Genomic DNA, 17,265 nt, shown 5'->3' with positions numbered 1-17,265 from the left:
TTTCAAATTTTTATCTAACCCTTACATGTTCTCACTATATCGGGATACGATGACATGCATCAACCAAGTCAGCGAGCCTGACCACCTGATCGGGCGGTCGGGTAGTCTAGTTGTTAAAGCGTTCGCTCGTCACGCCGAAGACCCGGGTTCGATTCCCGACATGGGTACAATGTGTGAAGCCTATTTCTGGTGGCCCCCGCCGTGATATTGTTGGAAAATTGCTAAAAGCGGCGTAAAATCAAACTCACTCACTCACTGACCACCTGATCCCGTTAGTCGCCTCTTACGACATTAAAGGCCTTAACGGAAGTATGGACATTCCCCAGTACAGGACCGTTATTGGTCGTCACCATGACACTGTTCCTTTCAAAAGCCTAATTACGGACTTCCTCCGAATGCATATAGTTCTTTAGCAATTGTCAACTGGCTTTCTATCCGGAAGTATTGATTGTTAAAGGAAATTATTTTCAGTTGTGCAACAGACGTGTCACAGCGTTCACATGACATTGTTGCTCTAGCATTGCCTTGTGTATCCCGTGCTGGTATCACGTGTTCTAGACATATGAGGAAATGTTATAAACACAGAATCAATATCAGGTAGTCACTCTGGGCCCAAATAGCTTCAATACAAGTATAATTTTACACTAAACTTGCTATGTTTGAATAACTTCTAGTACACGATGGGCCCCGTGAAGATCCGGGGTAGAATAGGTCTTCAGCAACCCATGCTTGTCGTAAAAGGCGACTATGCTTGTCGTAAAATGCGACTAACGGGATCGTATGGTCAGGCTCGCTGACTTGGTTGATGCATGTCATCGATTCCAATTGCGTGGATCGATGCTCATGATGTCATCACTGGATTGTCTGTTCCAGACTCGATTATTTGCAGACCGCCGTCATGTAGCTGGAATATTGCTGAGTGCGGCGTTAAACAACAAACCAACCAACCAACCAATAGTACATGATGGAGCACAGTCGAGTCAGTGAGTGAGTGAGTGAGTGAGAATTGCCGAATTACAAAGAAGAGTGAGTGCTGTTTTACCTGCAGATTTTGATTGAATGTACTCACAGGTCTTAAAAATGATCATTCTTCCAGACGCCAGAGCATAATTTGATAAAATGATTGTTTGGCGCCACCTTTGTCTCCAACCTCGATCTATGTACTAGCATAATGTAATTAATTACGTTTCGCAATGTGTGTCTTTATCTGCTTCGAAAAAGCGATGATATGTGTGGTTGTGTCAACCTTTATTCAGGCACTAAATTAAGGCTACATATACATATATATGTATATAGAACAGAAGTGTTGCTCGGACGTATACACGTTAACCGTTATCAACAAAAATATGTTTACAACAATGCGTGGTAAATGAGTCAACACTTTGTCTCTTTAAAAAAAAAATATAATAAAATATACTTGTATTTTTTATATTACTCCATATAAGCTGAAAAGGAGCCCAAGCGAGATCGGAGATTCATACACTGAACCTATGGATAATCTAGACTTGATTTTTCATTGAAGTAGGAGGTGGGAATAATGGTGTTCAGGGACTGTGAAACATACTACTACGTGGTAAATAGTCATGTATAATTAACTTATATTAATAACATTTGATATAGATACTTGAATGGCAATGAATGCATAATATTTGGCCCTTAATGTTGTACACAGGGATAACTTTTCTTCATTGGGGGGGGGGGGGGGCACGGATGGGCCAGTCGTCTAAGGTGCCGCGATTCGCTGTGCAGAGTTGCGTCCCTTGTAAATTGTGTCTTATTCTTATGTACAAAATACACTATTTTGTGGTAACGTGTATATGTTTATATCAAAGTATTAATATCTTCATATTGCAGGGGTCATGGATTGTCCTGTTTTCTTAGGCACCCCGATTCACTGTCGCCTGGGTGTGCCAGAAATCTGGGCTTTCTTCCAACATTCAGCTGACACGCCGTGATATAACTGGAATACTGTTAAAAGCGGCGTTAAACCCAACTCACTCACTCATTCATTGTGGAGATACGTGCGCACGTCACACTCATTGTGTAAAATGACTCAACTTTTTCAAATATCAATTTGCAAAACTCCTAAATATTTCATCTATTTTACAATTTGGCTGAAAAATCTGTCATTATATATTTTATTATGATTACTAGATTCAAACATTTTTATGTTTAATTTTAGCACCCAGTGACTGAAATCGATAAGATTAAAAGCAAAATGAAAGTCAATGTATATTTTCCGATTTTTGGCGTCTAATCATAACATAATTAGTATATTGTGCTTTTGAGGCCCTTTTGAACTTCTTTATAATTTTAGTCAATTTGTCAAACGAATTGACAGATCTTTCAGTCAATTTGTGAAATCACAGAAATATTTAGGCATTTTGTTAATTGCCTAAGTGAATCATATTTTACACATTGACTTAAAATACTCACTTCGAAGACGTGGAGTTCGTCCGTGGTAGCATGGATGTTACAAAATTACATAATGTTTCTGATTTTGGAACCACAGTACAGCGTCCACTCTCGATGAATAGCGCAAGAGGGGAACATCTAAATCTTGTCATTGTATGTTTGTTTGTTGTTTTACGCCGCACTCATCAATATTCCAGCTATATGACGGCCGTCTGTAAATAATCGAGTCTGGACAAGACAATCCAGTGATTGACATCATGAGCATCGATCCACGCAATTGGGATCGATGACATGCATCAACCAAGTCACCGAGCCTGACCACCCGGTCCCGACCACCCGATCCCGTTAGTCGCCTTTTACGACAAGCAAGAGTTGCTGAAGACCTATTCTACCCCGGATCTTCACGGGTCTCTTGTCAATATATTCCGATATATCTTTACATATATATCCAACAGATACATCTCATAGCAAACGTGCTGATTATCAAATGCAGGTAGACTTCGAAGTGGACAAATAATGTGTTTGTTTGTTTTACGCTCCACAGGACTATAGTCCACTTCTATGACGACGGTCTGTAAATAATCCAGTGACCACTAATAACCTGGATGTTCACGAGACAATAATAATGTGTAGTTTATACGGTAGACACTTCAATAAAAATTGGATAGTATTCTATAATGCCACCATAATATCATAATAAACTAATTTTCTTTTTGTTTGGTCGTTGGGCCTTTTTTTCGTTGAAATTATGACAGAAACTTTTAGAAACTACTGAATAGATGACTGTCAAATAGATGAGATTCGTGACCTAGATCTAGTGGACATTCAAATAGATGACATCATTGACAGCCAAATAGATGACGTTAGTGATGGAAAAATATTTCTCGAGCAAGATGGACGCAAAAATCAATAGTTCTCTGACTATATCACACCCAGTAGTTCATATGAAAGTCTTGTGTGTTGTATCAGAGATCATATAATAGATCATATAATAGTATATATATATATATATATGGTCTCTGGTTGTATAAAGCTGTCCGAGATCATCCGAGGGTTTACCTTGGGTAATCCTTTTTCAAGTCGTCTTCGTGACGTCATAATAAATGTGATTGGTTTATACCATAACTTGCTGTAGATCACATGACCTTTGATCACATGACATTGTAAGGAAAGATGGCGGAGTACAACAACAAAGTTCGTCGCGCCTTGAGAAAGTTTGTTAACGTGATGATACGATTTAACCAGTGACAAGTATAACGTGGACAGCAGCAATACACAAATTTCATATCCGCCGCCATGTCAGACGAACGCCGTGCCCTGCTTCCTCGTAGAAATGAAGAACTTTCTCTGGGCCCATCCAGGACTCGAAATAGTTTGTGTTCTGTTCGATCTGCCTGTGGGGCGATCCTGTTGTCAGTCGTTTTGGAAAGACTGGCATTCTATGCGCTTGCTGGAAATTTAGTGTTATTTCTCAACAGCCAACCGTTCACATGGGAGTCGTATCATGCGATGAACGCTTCCTTTTACTTTCTAGGTCTCTCGTTTGTGACTTCATTATTTGGAGGATGGTTGGCCGATTCAGTGTTTGGAAGATTCAAGGCTATCATAGTAGCGCTAGTAATTTATATTGTTGGGTATGCCTTTATGCCTCTATTGACACCAAAGGACGACAGCAATTCCATTTATTTGCCAGACGTCTGCCGAATCCACGTGCACAACATCACACCGATATTTCCTAGAAATCACACGCATGAATTTGATCTCAGTGACTCAAACTCAAATGACAAGAATCCATTCGATGAAAAATGTGCCTGGCTCGTCTACATTGTCCTGACAGTCATTGCTGTAGGAAATGGCTCATTCAAAGCAAATATTGCTCCATTTGGTGCAGATCAGGTGAGTACTGTAACTGTGAATGTCACTTTAATTTTCCACTAATAAGTGAGTAGATGTGAACGGTTTAGTGTCATTCCGTATACCGGTATATTCATATCTCGACAGTTTCGCCACCTACAGTTTGTTTTGTATCTTGACAGTTTCACTACCTATAGTTTTATGGTATCTCGACAGTTTCACTACCTATAGTTTGTTTCGTATCTCGACAGTTTCACTACCTATAGTTTTATCGTATCTCGACGGTTTCACTACCTATAGTTTGTTTTGTATCTTGACAGTTTCACTACCTATAGTTTGTTTCGTATCTCGACAGTTTCGCCACCTATTGTTTGTTTCGTATCGCCATCTATAGTTTGTTTCGTATCTCGACTGTTTCGCCATTCATAAGCATGCTTAGCAGACATACGTTTACAAACAACTAGGCCCGTGACAATCCGGGGTAGAATAGGTCTTCAGCAACCCATGTTTGCCGTAAAAGGTGACTATGCTTGTCATAAAAGGCGACTAAAGGGATTAGGTGGTCAGGCTCACTAACTTAGTTGATGCATGTCATCGTGTCCCAGTTGCATGGATTGATGCTCATGATGTCAATCACTGGATTTTCTGGTCCAGACATGATTACTTACATACAAGTAAGCTTGAATATTGCTGAGTGCGGCGTTAAACAACAAACAAACAACTAAACACTCATTATCATAACAATGGTTTATATGATCAGGTCTTGCCAAATCTTTGCAAAAAACTTTTAGTGCATGCGCGATTGTGCTAGTCTAAACCAACTTATGTCGTTTTCTATAGTCTTGAGATACCACAGTTTTAACATGAATACCCCACTCAGTCACAGTGTACAGACTCCGAACAGACCAGTCATTGTTTTATCCCCTTAATGTCGAGCTCCAGGGTAACAACAAGCAGACTTGGAAAGAGTTGGGGGGTTTTCTGTTGAATATAGAATATTTTTTGTTTGACTGCTTTATCTTGGAAAGAGTGAGTGGGTGAGTCTGGTTTTACCCCGCTTTATTGCAATATTCCAGCAATATCACGGCGGGGGATACCAGAAATGGGCCTCACACATTGTACCCATGTCGGGAATTGAACCCCGGGTCTTCGGCATGACGAGCGAACGCTTTAACCACTAGGCTACCCGACCGCCCCTATCTCGGAAAGAAAAGTCATATGTAATATGTTATATGTTATATGTAATATGTAATATGTAATATGTAATATGTAATATGTAATATGTAAATATGAAGTGTACCTGTCTGTTTGATGCAGGTGAACCAGGAGGGTCAACAGGCGACACTTGGTTTCTTCAACTGGTTCTACTGGTGTGTGAACCTGGGCGCCTTCATCGGGCTGCTCGCCATCACCTGGGTGGAGCAGATGAAGAGCTTCTTCTACGGCTACCTGTCAGCCTGTGTGTGTCTGTCAGTGGGGGCCATCATCTTTATACTGGGTAGGTAGACAGGAGGATTGAGGGGAAGAATACTGTGAATCGTGAAATTAAATCGTCTCCAAAAGAATGTGACTAGTGGACCCTAGCCCAAAATGCGACTCAATATGAATGTGACACCCCTCCTCTCAAACATGAATGTTTAAAAAAGCGAGCAAAGACCACTCTGGCATTTTTCGCATTTAATTCACGCTCGCGTTTATTTCAAGATTTAAAATATTGTTCCACAGCCATCTGTGTTTGTAAGGGCAACTCAGTTGATCGGGTGGTAAGGCTTGGTGACTTGGTAGATTGCATGTCATTGATTTCCCAGTTGCCTGGATTGACTCTTATGATGTCAATCACCTGTAAAGATTGACGTAATTAAGGATGTTGTTTCGACATAATTGATGATGTTGTTTCAACGTAATTGAGGATGTTGTTAAGACATAATTGAGTATGTTGTTAAGACGTAATTGAGGATGTTGTTTTGATGTAAATGAGGATGTTGTTTAGACGTAATTTGTTGTATTAGGTTGTTTTGTGTTGTTCAGGTGGCTGTTGTTATGTACGACGACCAGCTGCTGGAAGTATACTGACAAACATTTTCCGAATCATCCGTGAAGCTTTTCGGATGCGACGTCGAAGACGCCGGGACTATCGCACAAAGTCAATAACTGGTGGAAAGTAAGTAGTTCAAGTCGATCACAGCAAACTCTTTCTCTGTAGGGCATATTGTTTTTAAATTTTGGAAGGAGGCATCTTCTCTATATATTTTGGTAAGAGGCCATGGGGGTAGCCTCATGGTTGAACCATTTGCTCATCACGCTGAAGACTTGGGTTCGATTCCCCAAATGGGTACAATGTGTGAAGCTCATTTCTGGTGTCCCCCTGCCGTGATATTGCTGGAGTATTGCTAAAAGAGGCATAAAACTCATGCACTCACTCACTATTTCAGTAAGCCTATACTAACACCTGAATGCATTCCCATGGTTCTAGCGAACTCAAAATGACCGCCTCCGTGGTCTTGTGGTAGAGCGTCCGCCCGAAGAGCGGAAGGTCCGGGGTTCAATCCCCATCCGCGTCATACAAAAAGACGTTAAAAGATGGTACTTGTTGTAACCCTGTCTGGTGCTTGGCATTAAGGGGCTGAAACAAGGACTGGTCGGGTCGGAGTCTGTATACTATGTCTGAATGGGGTATTCATGTTAAACTGCGGCATGGTATCTCAGTGAGCTAGCACTATAAATCGGCATCAGTCTGGACTAGTACAAGCAGCCACACACACGTGCATGCACGTCTCTATATAAGTGCAATAATCTTGGACGCGACGTTAAACCCAATTTCACCTCACCTCACCTCACCTCACCTCACCTCAAATTAACATCCCTTGATATTCATTGGCCAATTTAACTTGCTGCACTACTCAATCTAACAGACCAATCAGAATTGGGAGTCAGAAACCAGACTCAATGTTGGTGTGGCGATATCAACAACATTGTAGCCAGTCCCACTGATTACGATAGAGTTTGCAAGAAACTCAACATTGAAAAACTGACTAACATGCAAAAGAAAACCCTTAAAAATATTTTTGATGGAAAGGATGTGTTCATGTCCTCCAGCATTACCCATTTCGTATTACATTATCTCGACGTTTGATTGGTTGGTATAAAGTTAATGAATATCAAGGGCGGGTAATTAGAGATCAAGAGAACCATGGGACTAGATCAAGAGGTTAATGTAGGTTTACCGAAATGCTAGCCCTGGAGATAATTTATAACACACGCCATGTGTGAGTCAGAGGATGCTGTTGTCACGTGACAGTGCTGTTTCTACCTCCAGGATGGTGGATGAGGCTGAGCCACTCCATGAGAGGCTGAGTTTCTTGGACTATGCCAAACATCGCCATGGTGGAGTGTTCCATGACTCCCTGGTGGAGGATGTGAAGGAGCTGAAGAAGGTCCTGTGTGTCTTTGCTGTCCTCATCCCCTACTGGATGGTGTACTTCCAGGTAACACAGGGGAGTAGTTGGGGGGAGACAGGTAACACAGGGGAGTAGTGGTGGGAGACAGGTAACACAGGGGAGTAGTGGTCGGGGGCAGGTAACACAGGGGAGTTGTGGCGAGACAGGTAAAACAGGGGAGTAGTGGTGGAAGACAGGTAACACAGGGGAGTTGTGGCGAGACAGGTAAAACAGGGGAGTAGTGGTGGGAGACAGGTAACACGGGAGTAGAAGGGAGACAGGTAACACAGGGGAGTAGAAGGGAGACAGTTAACACAGGGGAGTAGTGGTGGGAGACAGGTAAGACAGGAGTAGTGGGGAGACAGTTAACACAGGGGAGTAGTGGTGGGAGACAGGTAACACAGGGGAGTAGTGGTGGGAGACAGGTAAGACAGGAGTAGTGGGGAGACAGTTAACACAGGGGAGTAGTGGTGGGAGACAGGTAACACAGGGGAGTAGTGGTGGGAGACAGGTAACACAGGAGTAGTGGTGGGAGACAGGTAAGACAGGAGTAGTGGTGGGAGACAGGTAAAACAGGGGAGTAGTGGGTGGGAGACAGGTAACACAGGGGAGTAGTAGGGGGACAAGTAACACAGGGGAGTAGTGGGGAGACAGGTAACACAGGGGAGTAGTGGGAAGACAGGTAACACAGGGGAGTAGTGGTGGGAGACAGGTAACACAGGGGAGTAGTGGTGGAAGACAGGTAACACAGGGGAGTAGTGGGAAGACAGGTAAAACAGGGGAGTAGTGGTGGGAGACAGGTAACACAGGGGAGTAGTGGTGGGAGACAGGTAACACAGGGGAGTAGTAGGGGGACAAGTAACACAGGGGAGTAGTGGGGGGAGACAGGTAACACAGGGGAGTAGTTGGGAGACAGGTAACACAGGGGAGTAGTGGGGAGACAGGTAACACAGGGGAGTAGTGGTGGGAGACAGGTAACACAGGGGAGTAGTGGTGGGAGACAGGTAACACAGGGGAGTAGTCGGGCAGAGACAGGTAACACAGGGGAGTAGTGGTGGGAGACAGGTAAGACAGGGGAGTAGTGGGGAGACAGTTAACACAGGGGAGTAGTGGTGGGAGACAGGTAAAACAGGGGAGTAGTGGGTGGGAGACAGGTAACACAGGGGAGTAGTAGGGGGACAAGTAACACAGGGGAGTAGTGGGGAGACAGGTAACACAGGGGAGTAGTGGTGGGAGACAGGTAACACAGGGGAGTAGTGGGGAGACAGGTAACACAGGGGAGTAGTTGGGAGTCAGGTAACACAGGGGAGTAGTGGGGAGACAGGTAACACAGGGGAGTAGTGGTGGGAGACAGGTAACACAGGGGAGTAGTGGGGAGACAGGTAACACAGGGGAGTAGTTGGGAGACAGGTAACACAGGGGAGTAGTGGTGGGAGACAGGTAACACAGGGGAGTAGTGGTGGGAGACAGGTAACACAGGGGAGTAGTTGGGAGACAGGTAACACAGGGGAGTAGTGGGGAGACAGGTAACACAGGGGAGTAGTGGTGGGAGACAGGTAACACAGGGGAGTAGTGGGGAGACAGGTAACACAGGGGAGTTGTGGCGAGACAGGTAACACAGGGGAGTAGTGGTCGGGGCAGGTAACACAGGGGAGTAGTGGGGAGACAGGTAACACAGGGGAGTAGTGGTGGGGGACAGGTAACACAGGGGAGTAGTGGTTGGAGACAGGTAACACAGGGGAGTAGTGGTGGGAGACAGGTAACACAGGGGAGTAGTGGTGGGAGACAGGTAACACAGGGGAGTAGTGGGGAGACAGGTAACACAGGGGAGTAGTGGGGCGAGACAGGTAACACAAGAGTAGTGGGGAGACAGGTAACACAGGGGAATAGTCGGGCAGAGACAGGTAAGACAGGGGAGTAGTCGGGTAGAGACACGTAACACAGGGGCGTAGTACGGAGACAGGTAACACAGGAGTAGTGGTGGGAGACAGGTAAGACAGGGGAGTAGTGGGGAGACAGGTAACACAGGGGCGTAGTAGGGAGACAGGTAACACAGGAGTAGTGGTGGGAGACAGGCAACATAGGGGAGTAGTGGGGAGACAGGTAACACACATTATTGATGCCTGTCTGATGCATTTATGGATGAGGCATAATATCACCAAGTAAATAATGGTGACATATATATTTCGTCTTTTTTTCAGATGCAGACTACGTTTCTGGTTCAGGGCCTACATATGAAACTCATGTTCCACCTGAACGAGTCTAACAATGATCCACCCCACACCCAGGTCAGTCCGAGATCGAGACGGATTTGTTAATCCAATCCTGGTTCCTGTTATGTGGTATTACATGATAACTACTTGGAGATACTGCTTCCCTGACCACCCATAGGCTGACTGGTATAACCATTGGCTTGAGGTTTAAGTGTTTGAATCTAACTCACGAATCTATGTTATACTACTTTTACTTAGAATCATAGTTGTATTCATTTTAGTGACTGAGTGTAAGGCTATAGACATTTCCAATCCAAAGCCTGAGTCTAATAAAACAAATAGTAGACTGAAAAGTTTGGGCACAAATTTGCCAGATTGCTTCAGTTGTGATGTTATGGTAAAGTAATGTGATGTCATGGTGATAGTAATGTGATGTCATCATAAAGCAATGTGATGTCATTGTAAAGTTATGTGATGTCATAGTAAAGAAATGTGATATCATGGTAGAGCAATGCGATATGGTAAAGTAATGTGATGTCATAGTAAAGTTATGTGATGTCATGGTAAAGTTATGTGATGTCATGTGATGTCATGTTAAAGTAATGTGATGTCATGGTAAAGTTATGTGATGTCATGGTAAAGCAATGTGATGTCATGGTGAAAGTAATGTGATGTCATGGTAGAGTGATTTGATGTCATGGTAGAGTAATGTGATGTCATGGTAAAGTAATATGATGTCATGGTAAAGCAGTGTGATGTCATGGTAAAATAATGTGATGTCATGGTAAAGCAGTGTGATGTCATGGTAAAGCTATGTGATATGGTAAAGTAATGTGATATGGTAAAGTAATGTGATGTCATGGTAAAGCTATGTGAAGTCATGGTAAAGTAATGTGATGTCATGGTAAAGCTATGTGATGTGGAATACAGTGGAACCCCACTTTTCCAGACACTTGGGGTTTTGAAGGAATCGTCTGGATGAATGCTTTTCTGGATGTGTCAATCACAGTAAACAGGCCTTACATTTGATGGTTCAAGTTTTATATGATCATCAGTGGTGTATCCAGAGGAGACGTTCGGGTGACATTTTGTATGCACATTGCCTTACATGATAACATGTTGATTGGTTCTTAACGCAAAATTAATCATAGTTTACATGACATGTTTGAGATTTTTTAGGTATGCTTTTTAGGGGACTCTACTATAGTTACAAAGGTGCAAGTAGAATTAAGAAAATTGGTTTCCCTAGCTGAATTTATCTTTGACTATGTTATCTTGTTCAAATGTTCATGATATCAATCACTGGTTTGTCTGGTCCAAACATGATTATTTTCAAGACTGTCATATGGCTGGAATGTTGCTAAGTGTGGCTTAAAAAACAACATGGGCCCTAAAAAGTGACTGCCCATCCTTAAATATTTCTTGTATCAATCTTCATGTTTTTAGGGCGTGGCGGGGTAGTCTAGTGGTTAAGGGTTTACTCTTCATGCTGAAGACCCGGTTTTGATTCCCAACATGGGTACAATGTTCGAAGCCTCTTTCTGGTGTCCCCTGACATGATATTGCTGGAATATTGCTAAAAGCGGAGTAAAACTCACTCACTCACTCCTGTTTTCAGTTGGTGGCTGCTTGGTTCTCCCTGTTCGATGTTGTCTTCCTCATCCTGCTGCTGCCGCTGTTTGACCGGGTCATTTACCCTCGTCTGGCCAAGGCCGGACGCCCCTTCGGAATGACCAAGCGTATCATTGTAGGAATGGTATTTGCAATGGCGGCTATGATAGTGGCTGGAGTGGTGGAGCACTACCGATTGGAGGCCTTCTGGCCAGATCCTAACAATACATGCACGAACCATTCCATACAACAGAAAATCGGTAAGTCTGTTAGATTTTGATACATTATCATTAAATTGAGATCGTTGACTCTCGCAGTATACATACCTCTCTGCAGCCCATGCTTGTCGTGAGAGGCAACTAACAGGATTGGGTGGTCAGGCTAGCAGACTTGGCTGATGCATGTCATCGTATCCCAATCCCGAGTTCCAAAGAAAAACCCTAAAAATATTTATGATCACTAACTCTTTTGGTTCAGTATTCATCTGTTGTCAGGGTTACCAGACAGTCACTGTACGTTCATTTCTCATTGCAATAAATACTGTAAATGATGAAATTAATGCGAACCTTTTCTGTTGTTGTCATTAATAAAGTGACACTTTTTTTCTGAACATATATATAGAGATTGTTATATGAGCATGTGTGTCATACTGATTTTGCGAAATGAGTTTCAGAATTCTTGTATTTCTCGAGCGAGAGCGAGGGTAATACATAAATTCATTCTTAATCCTTTTGCGCTTCCCTTTAGAAAAATGCACTGACCACCACCGCTGTCCTAGAAAACCACAAATGTATTGAATGACAACAATCTAAGTCATGACGTCATTTCTAGTGTGACGTCATTCCAACGTACGTCACAATGAGATTTGAATGATGTCAACAATGCCTTCCAGATTGCGGAAACAATAAACTGATGCGCGAGAAGTGATATCCGCACTAGTGTACATAAATTTTTTATGAACTTTGTTATTTCTAACCCAATGAGTAATAATGGAGTATAATGTCATGGCAGGTTCACAGCACATGGGCGGAGACAATGCCATGTATAACAAAGCTCACACTGGACATGGCTTGATTTAAACAGTGTTTGTCACCAAGTTTCACATCAAGTGTGGTCATTTGGTTAACACAAGTTGATCAAACACTGCTCACCACATAGACACATTAATTTCACAATTTACAGTATACTATTTGTTATGGTGTCTTTAGTTGCCGTGAAGATCAGGGGTAGAATCACAGTCTTGATTCTGCCCGCGTTTGACATCTACTTCCGTTCGGGGTTGGTAACATTTTCCAAGCTAGTGCAATAAACTGTCGATATTTTGGTAAGTAAGGGACATTGATCGAATGTAGATGACTTGTACATGTGTAGAAATGTGTTATCGATCAATCTACGGCCAGAAATGCGCTTGTCAATGAGCGTATAATAAAAAATTCACCTTGGATATCGAATGTAAAAAAACCGGCAAGATGGCGAGTGACGCTCCTTTTTTCTACTTACATATAGGGGGTATATATTTTTATTTACTGACCAATAACGAGTTCCTGTGGGTAGAATACGTTTTCAGCAACCCATTCTTGCCATAAAAGGCGACTATGCTTGTCGTAAGATCACATGGATCAATGCTCATGATATCAATCACTGGATTGTCTGGTCCAGACTGCCGTCATATAGCTGGAATATTGCTGAGTGCGGCGTTGATTAACAAACCAACCAACCAACTTTAGTTGCCATATACAGTGCCATATTAGGTTAGCCTTGCCCAATAGTTTTCTGCTCCCCTAATATGACACCGTATACAGCAACTAAAGGCACCATAGCAAATTTTTATGCCGAAAAGTTTACACTATTTGGTATCTTTGTCGGACATGTCATGTCGAAACTTAACACTTGCAACCTAAGACGTTAAGGGTCAAAGGGAGACTACTCTTCCTCAGAGGCCAAACCTTGCTGATAGTTTTAACTTCACATAATCTTTATCAAAGTCACGAAAAGTGATCCAAAAAGACATTAACGTCCTTGCACATCAAAATTAATGATATTAAAACACAAAACACTGTCGAATAACAAATTTCTGTACCAGAATTTTCATGTGAAATATGTGAGGTGGGTGTTGGAAAATCCAAAATGGCTGTAACTGACGGTATAAGGTCTCATATAAGGTCAGTAACAACCATCTTGGATTTTTACTGATGGTATACAGGCTCATATGGGGTTAGTACTTCTGCTCTCTGATTGGTCAAACTCACTTTGAGGCATAACTAAGAGTCACGTGATGTAGCTTGTCTGACTTGTCTATATTCCTGCAGGAATAGAATTGTATTTTGTTTCAAGTGTGCCACAGGGCAGTCATTATGATGTTTGTGTGGGCCCTTTGGAGGAAAGTGTGCCACCCTCCCACACCCACACCCAAGACAGACTACTGAACCATTTATGAATGTCAAAAGGTATTTTTAGAAATAGACTATTATTTCAGGCACCTTGAACACATTTTATCATTTGTAACCCTGGTATGATTGTTTCCAGGAAATACAACGTACTATGCTGCAGACTTCAGCATCCTGTGGCAGATCCCTCAGTATGCCCTGATAGGCACCAGTGAGGTGTTCACCAGCGTGGCAGGTAGGTCCCCCAGTGAGGTGTTCACCAGTGTGGCAGGTAGGTCCCCCAGTGAGGTGTTCACCAGCGTGGCAGGTAGGTCCCTCAGTATGCCCTGATAGGCACCAGTGAGGTGTTCACCAGTGTGGCAGGTAGGTCCCCCGGTGAGGTGTTCACCAGTGTGGCAGGTAGGTCCCCCAGTGAGGTGTTCACCAGTGTGGCAGGTAGGTCCTCCAGTGAGGTGTTCACCAGCGTGGCAGGTAGGTCCCCCGGTGAAGTGTTCACCAGTGTGGCAGGTAGGTCCCCCAGTGAAGTGTTCACCAGCGTGGCAGGTAGGTCCCCCGGTGAGGTGTTCACCAGCGTGGCAGGTAGGTCCCCCAGTGAGGTGTTCACCAGTGTGGCAGGTAGGTCCCCCAGTGAGGTGTTCACCAGTGTGGCAGGTAGGTCCCCCAGTGAGGTGTTCACCAGTGTGGCAGGTAGGTCCCCCAGTGAGGTGTTCACCAGTGTGGCAGGTAGGTCCCCCAGTGAGGTGTTCACCAGCGTGGCAGGTAGGTCCCCCGGTATGCCCTGATAGGCACCAGTGAAGTGTTCACCAGTGTGGCAGGTAGGTCCCCCAGTGAGGTGTTCACCAGTGTGGCAGGTAGGTCCCCCAGTGAGGTGTTCACCAGTGTGGCAGGTAGGTCCCCCACTGAGGTGTTCACCAGTGTTACAGGTAGGTCCCCCAGTGAAGTTTTCACCAGTGTTACAGGTAGGTCCCCCAGTGAAGTTTTCACCAGTGTTACAGGTAGGTCCCCCACTGAGGTGTTCACCAGTTTGGCAGGTAGGTCCCCCAGTGAGGTGTTCACCAGTGTGGCAGGTAGGTCCCCCAGTGAGGTGTTCACCAGTGTGGCAGGTAGGTCCCCGGTATGCCCTGATAGGCACCAGTGAGGTGTTCACCAGCGTGGCAGGTAGGTCCCCGGTATGCCCTGATAGACACCAGTGAAGTGTTCACCAGTGTGGCAGGTAGGTTCCCCAGTGAGGTGTTCACCAGTGTGGCAGGTAGGTCCCCGGTATGCCCTGATAGGCACCAGTGAGGTGTTCACCAGTGTGGCAGGTAGGTCCCCCAGTGAGGTGTTCACCGCGTGGCAGGTAGGTTCCCCGGTATGCCCTGATAGGCATCAGTGAGGTGTTTACCAGTGTAGCAGGTAGGTCCCCCGGTATGCACTGATAGGCACCAGTGAGGTGTTCACCAGTGTGGCAGGTAGGTCCCCCAGTGAGGTGTTCACCAGTGTTACAGGTAGGTCCCCCAGTTAGGTGTTCACCAGTGTGGCAGGTAGGTCCCCCAGTGAGGTGTTCACCAGCGTGGCAGGTAGGTCCCCCAGTGAGGTGTTCACCAGCATGGCAGGTAGGTCTCCGGTATGCCCTGATGGGCACCAGTGAAGTGTTCACCAGTGTGGCAGGTAGGTTCCCCAGTGAGGTGTTCACCAGCGTGGCAGGTAGGTCCCCTGGTATGCCCTGATAGGCACCAGTGAGGTGTTCACCAGCGTGGCAGGTAGGTCCCCCAGTGAGGTGTTCACCAGCATGGCAGGTTGGTCCCCGGTATGCCCTGATAGGCACAAGTGAAGTGTTCACCAGCATGGCAGGTAGGTCTCCGGTATGCCCTGATGGGCACCAGTGAAGTGTTCACCGGTGTGGCAGGTAGGTTCCCCAGTGAGGTGTTCACCATGTGGCAGGTAGGTCCCCCGGTATGCCCTGATAGGCATCAGTGAGGTGTTCACCAGTGTGGCAGGTAGGTCCCCCGGTATGCACTGATAGGCACCAGTGAGGTGTTCACCAGTGTGGCAGGTAGGTCCCCCAGTGAGGTGTTCACCATGTGGCAGGTAGGTCCCCCAGTGAGGTGTTCACCAGTGTGGCAGGTAGGTCCCCCGGTATGCCCTGATAGGCATCAGTGAGGTGTTCACCAGTGTGGCAGGTAGGTCCCCCAGTGAGGTGTTCACCATGTGGCAGGTAGGTCCCCAGTATGCCCTGATAGGCACCAGTAAGGTGTTCACCAGTGTGGCAGGTAGGTCCCCCAGTGAGGTGTTCACCATGTGGCAGGTAGGTCCCCTTGTAGGTCCCCTCAAAGAAAGTTATGATCACCTGATTCTTTCATATGACTTTCGTTAATCTGAACTGGTAGTTTGTGACTTTTGAAAAGTTTCCAGTTTCCATGGCAGCGACTTTGACTCAGACTGAAAATGGCAGTAATGCTCCTTTCTGGAGGGCTAATGCCTTGCACACAACCGGACATGTCCTATTGGCGGAGGATTGTGTATCCATGCATGATATCCTGAACTTATTGTTGCTAAATATGACTCCTTGTGCAGGTGGAGTGACGATTTCCCCATCTGTTCCAGGCCTCCAGTTTGCCTACTCCATGGCACCGAAGTCAATGAAGGGCATTATCATGGGGCTGTTCTACTTCTCCTCCGGGATCGGCAGCTTCCTGGGAACAGCTATCATCTCAGGCTTCTACAGCACCAACACATGGTTCCACTCAACCGATTTTGGCGACATCAACTGCCGTCTGCCTTGCAAAGGGAAAAACCCCAAAGTGACTCAAGCTTGTCACCTCGACTATTACTTTTACCTGCTGGCTGGGGTGGAGCTAGTTGGACTTTTTTTATTCATTGTTGTTGCGAAAGTGTTTAAATTGGGTGGAGAGACCCAACAGAGATTGCAAGTGGGTTCCTCAGAGCCGTTCCCACCTGAAGCAAAGATGACTGATGCTAAAGATGGGCGTCATTCTATACAGAGAACGACGTCTAACTTGTCATCTTAGCATTGAGTGGATCTGGACAGGGTGGGTGGAGTGGAAGATCTTTAATGTGTGATTGGTGTGTGCACTCTGATTGATTGAAGATGTTGTTGAACAGGGCCCACTTGCACAAAGCGATCTTAGCCCTAAGATGATGGTAACTCCCACACTTTAACATAGGCTTACAATAGTTGTATCGCTAAGATCTTCAATGACTATTGTAAGCTTATGTTAAAATATGGGAGTTATGATCATCTTTGCACTAAGATCGCTTTGTGCAAGTGGGCCCAGTTCAACAACCTCTTCAATGACTATCGTAAGCCTCTGTTAAAGTATGGGAGTTACGATCATCTTTGCACTA

The 17,265-nt window shown here is 44.8% G+C and overlaps 1 protein-coding gene across 1 annotated transcript; it reads left to right on the top strand.

The window, feature by feature from the left end:
- The first annotated feature begins 3,588 nt into the window (after positions 1 to 3,588).
- On the top strand, positions 3,589 to 17,056 carry LOC139456258 (solute carrier family 15 member 4-like). Its single transcript, XM_071237878.1, has 8 exons — positions 3,589 to 4,311; positions 5,587 to 5,767; positions 6,298 to 6,430; positions 7,586 to 7,754; positions 9,908 to 9,994; positions 11,538 to 11,790; positions 14,057 to 14,152; positions 16,504 to 17,056. Exons 1-8 carry the CDS (start codon positions 3,712 to 3,714, stop codon positions 16,926 to 16,928), a joined length of 1,944 nt encoding a protein of 647 aa, XP_071093979.1. The 5' UTR covers positions 3,589 to 3,711; the 3' UTR covers positions 16,929 to 17,056.
- Positions 17,057 to 17,265: the final 209 nt, after the last annotated feature.

Source organism: Haliotis cracherodii, unplaced genomic scaffold (assembly GCF_022045235.1).
Source record: "Haliotis cracherodii isolate W230 unplaced genomic scaffold, xgHalCrac1.p SCAF_11, whole genome shotgun sequence".
NCBI classification, from domain to species: Eukaryota; Metazoa; Mollusca; class Gastropoda; order Lepetellida; family Haliotidae; genus Haliotis; species Haliotis cracherodii.
Note: the sequence above shows the minus strand (reverse complement) of the source record. Positions and strands in the feature narration are given on the sequence as shown.

What these genes read in the sequence shown, in the direction of transcription:
- LOC139456258 (XM_071237878.1), top strand. Translation starts at nt 3,712, where the DNA reads ATGTCAGACGAACGCCGTGCCCTGCTTCCTCGTAGAAATGAAGAACTT. An exon ending in ACTGGATGGTGTACTTCCAG is followed by an intron (nt 7,755 to 9,907) that starts GTAACACAGGGG and finishes TCTTTTTTTCAG; the next exon opens with ATGCAGACTACGTTTCTGGT. An exon ending in TTCCATACAACAGAAAATCG is followed by an intron (nt 11,791 to 14,056) that starts GTAAGTCTGTTA and finishes GATTGTTTCCAG; the next exon opens with GAAATACAACGTACTATGCT.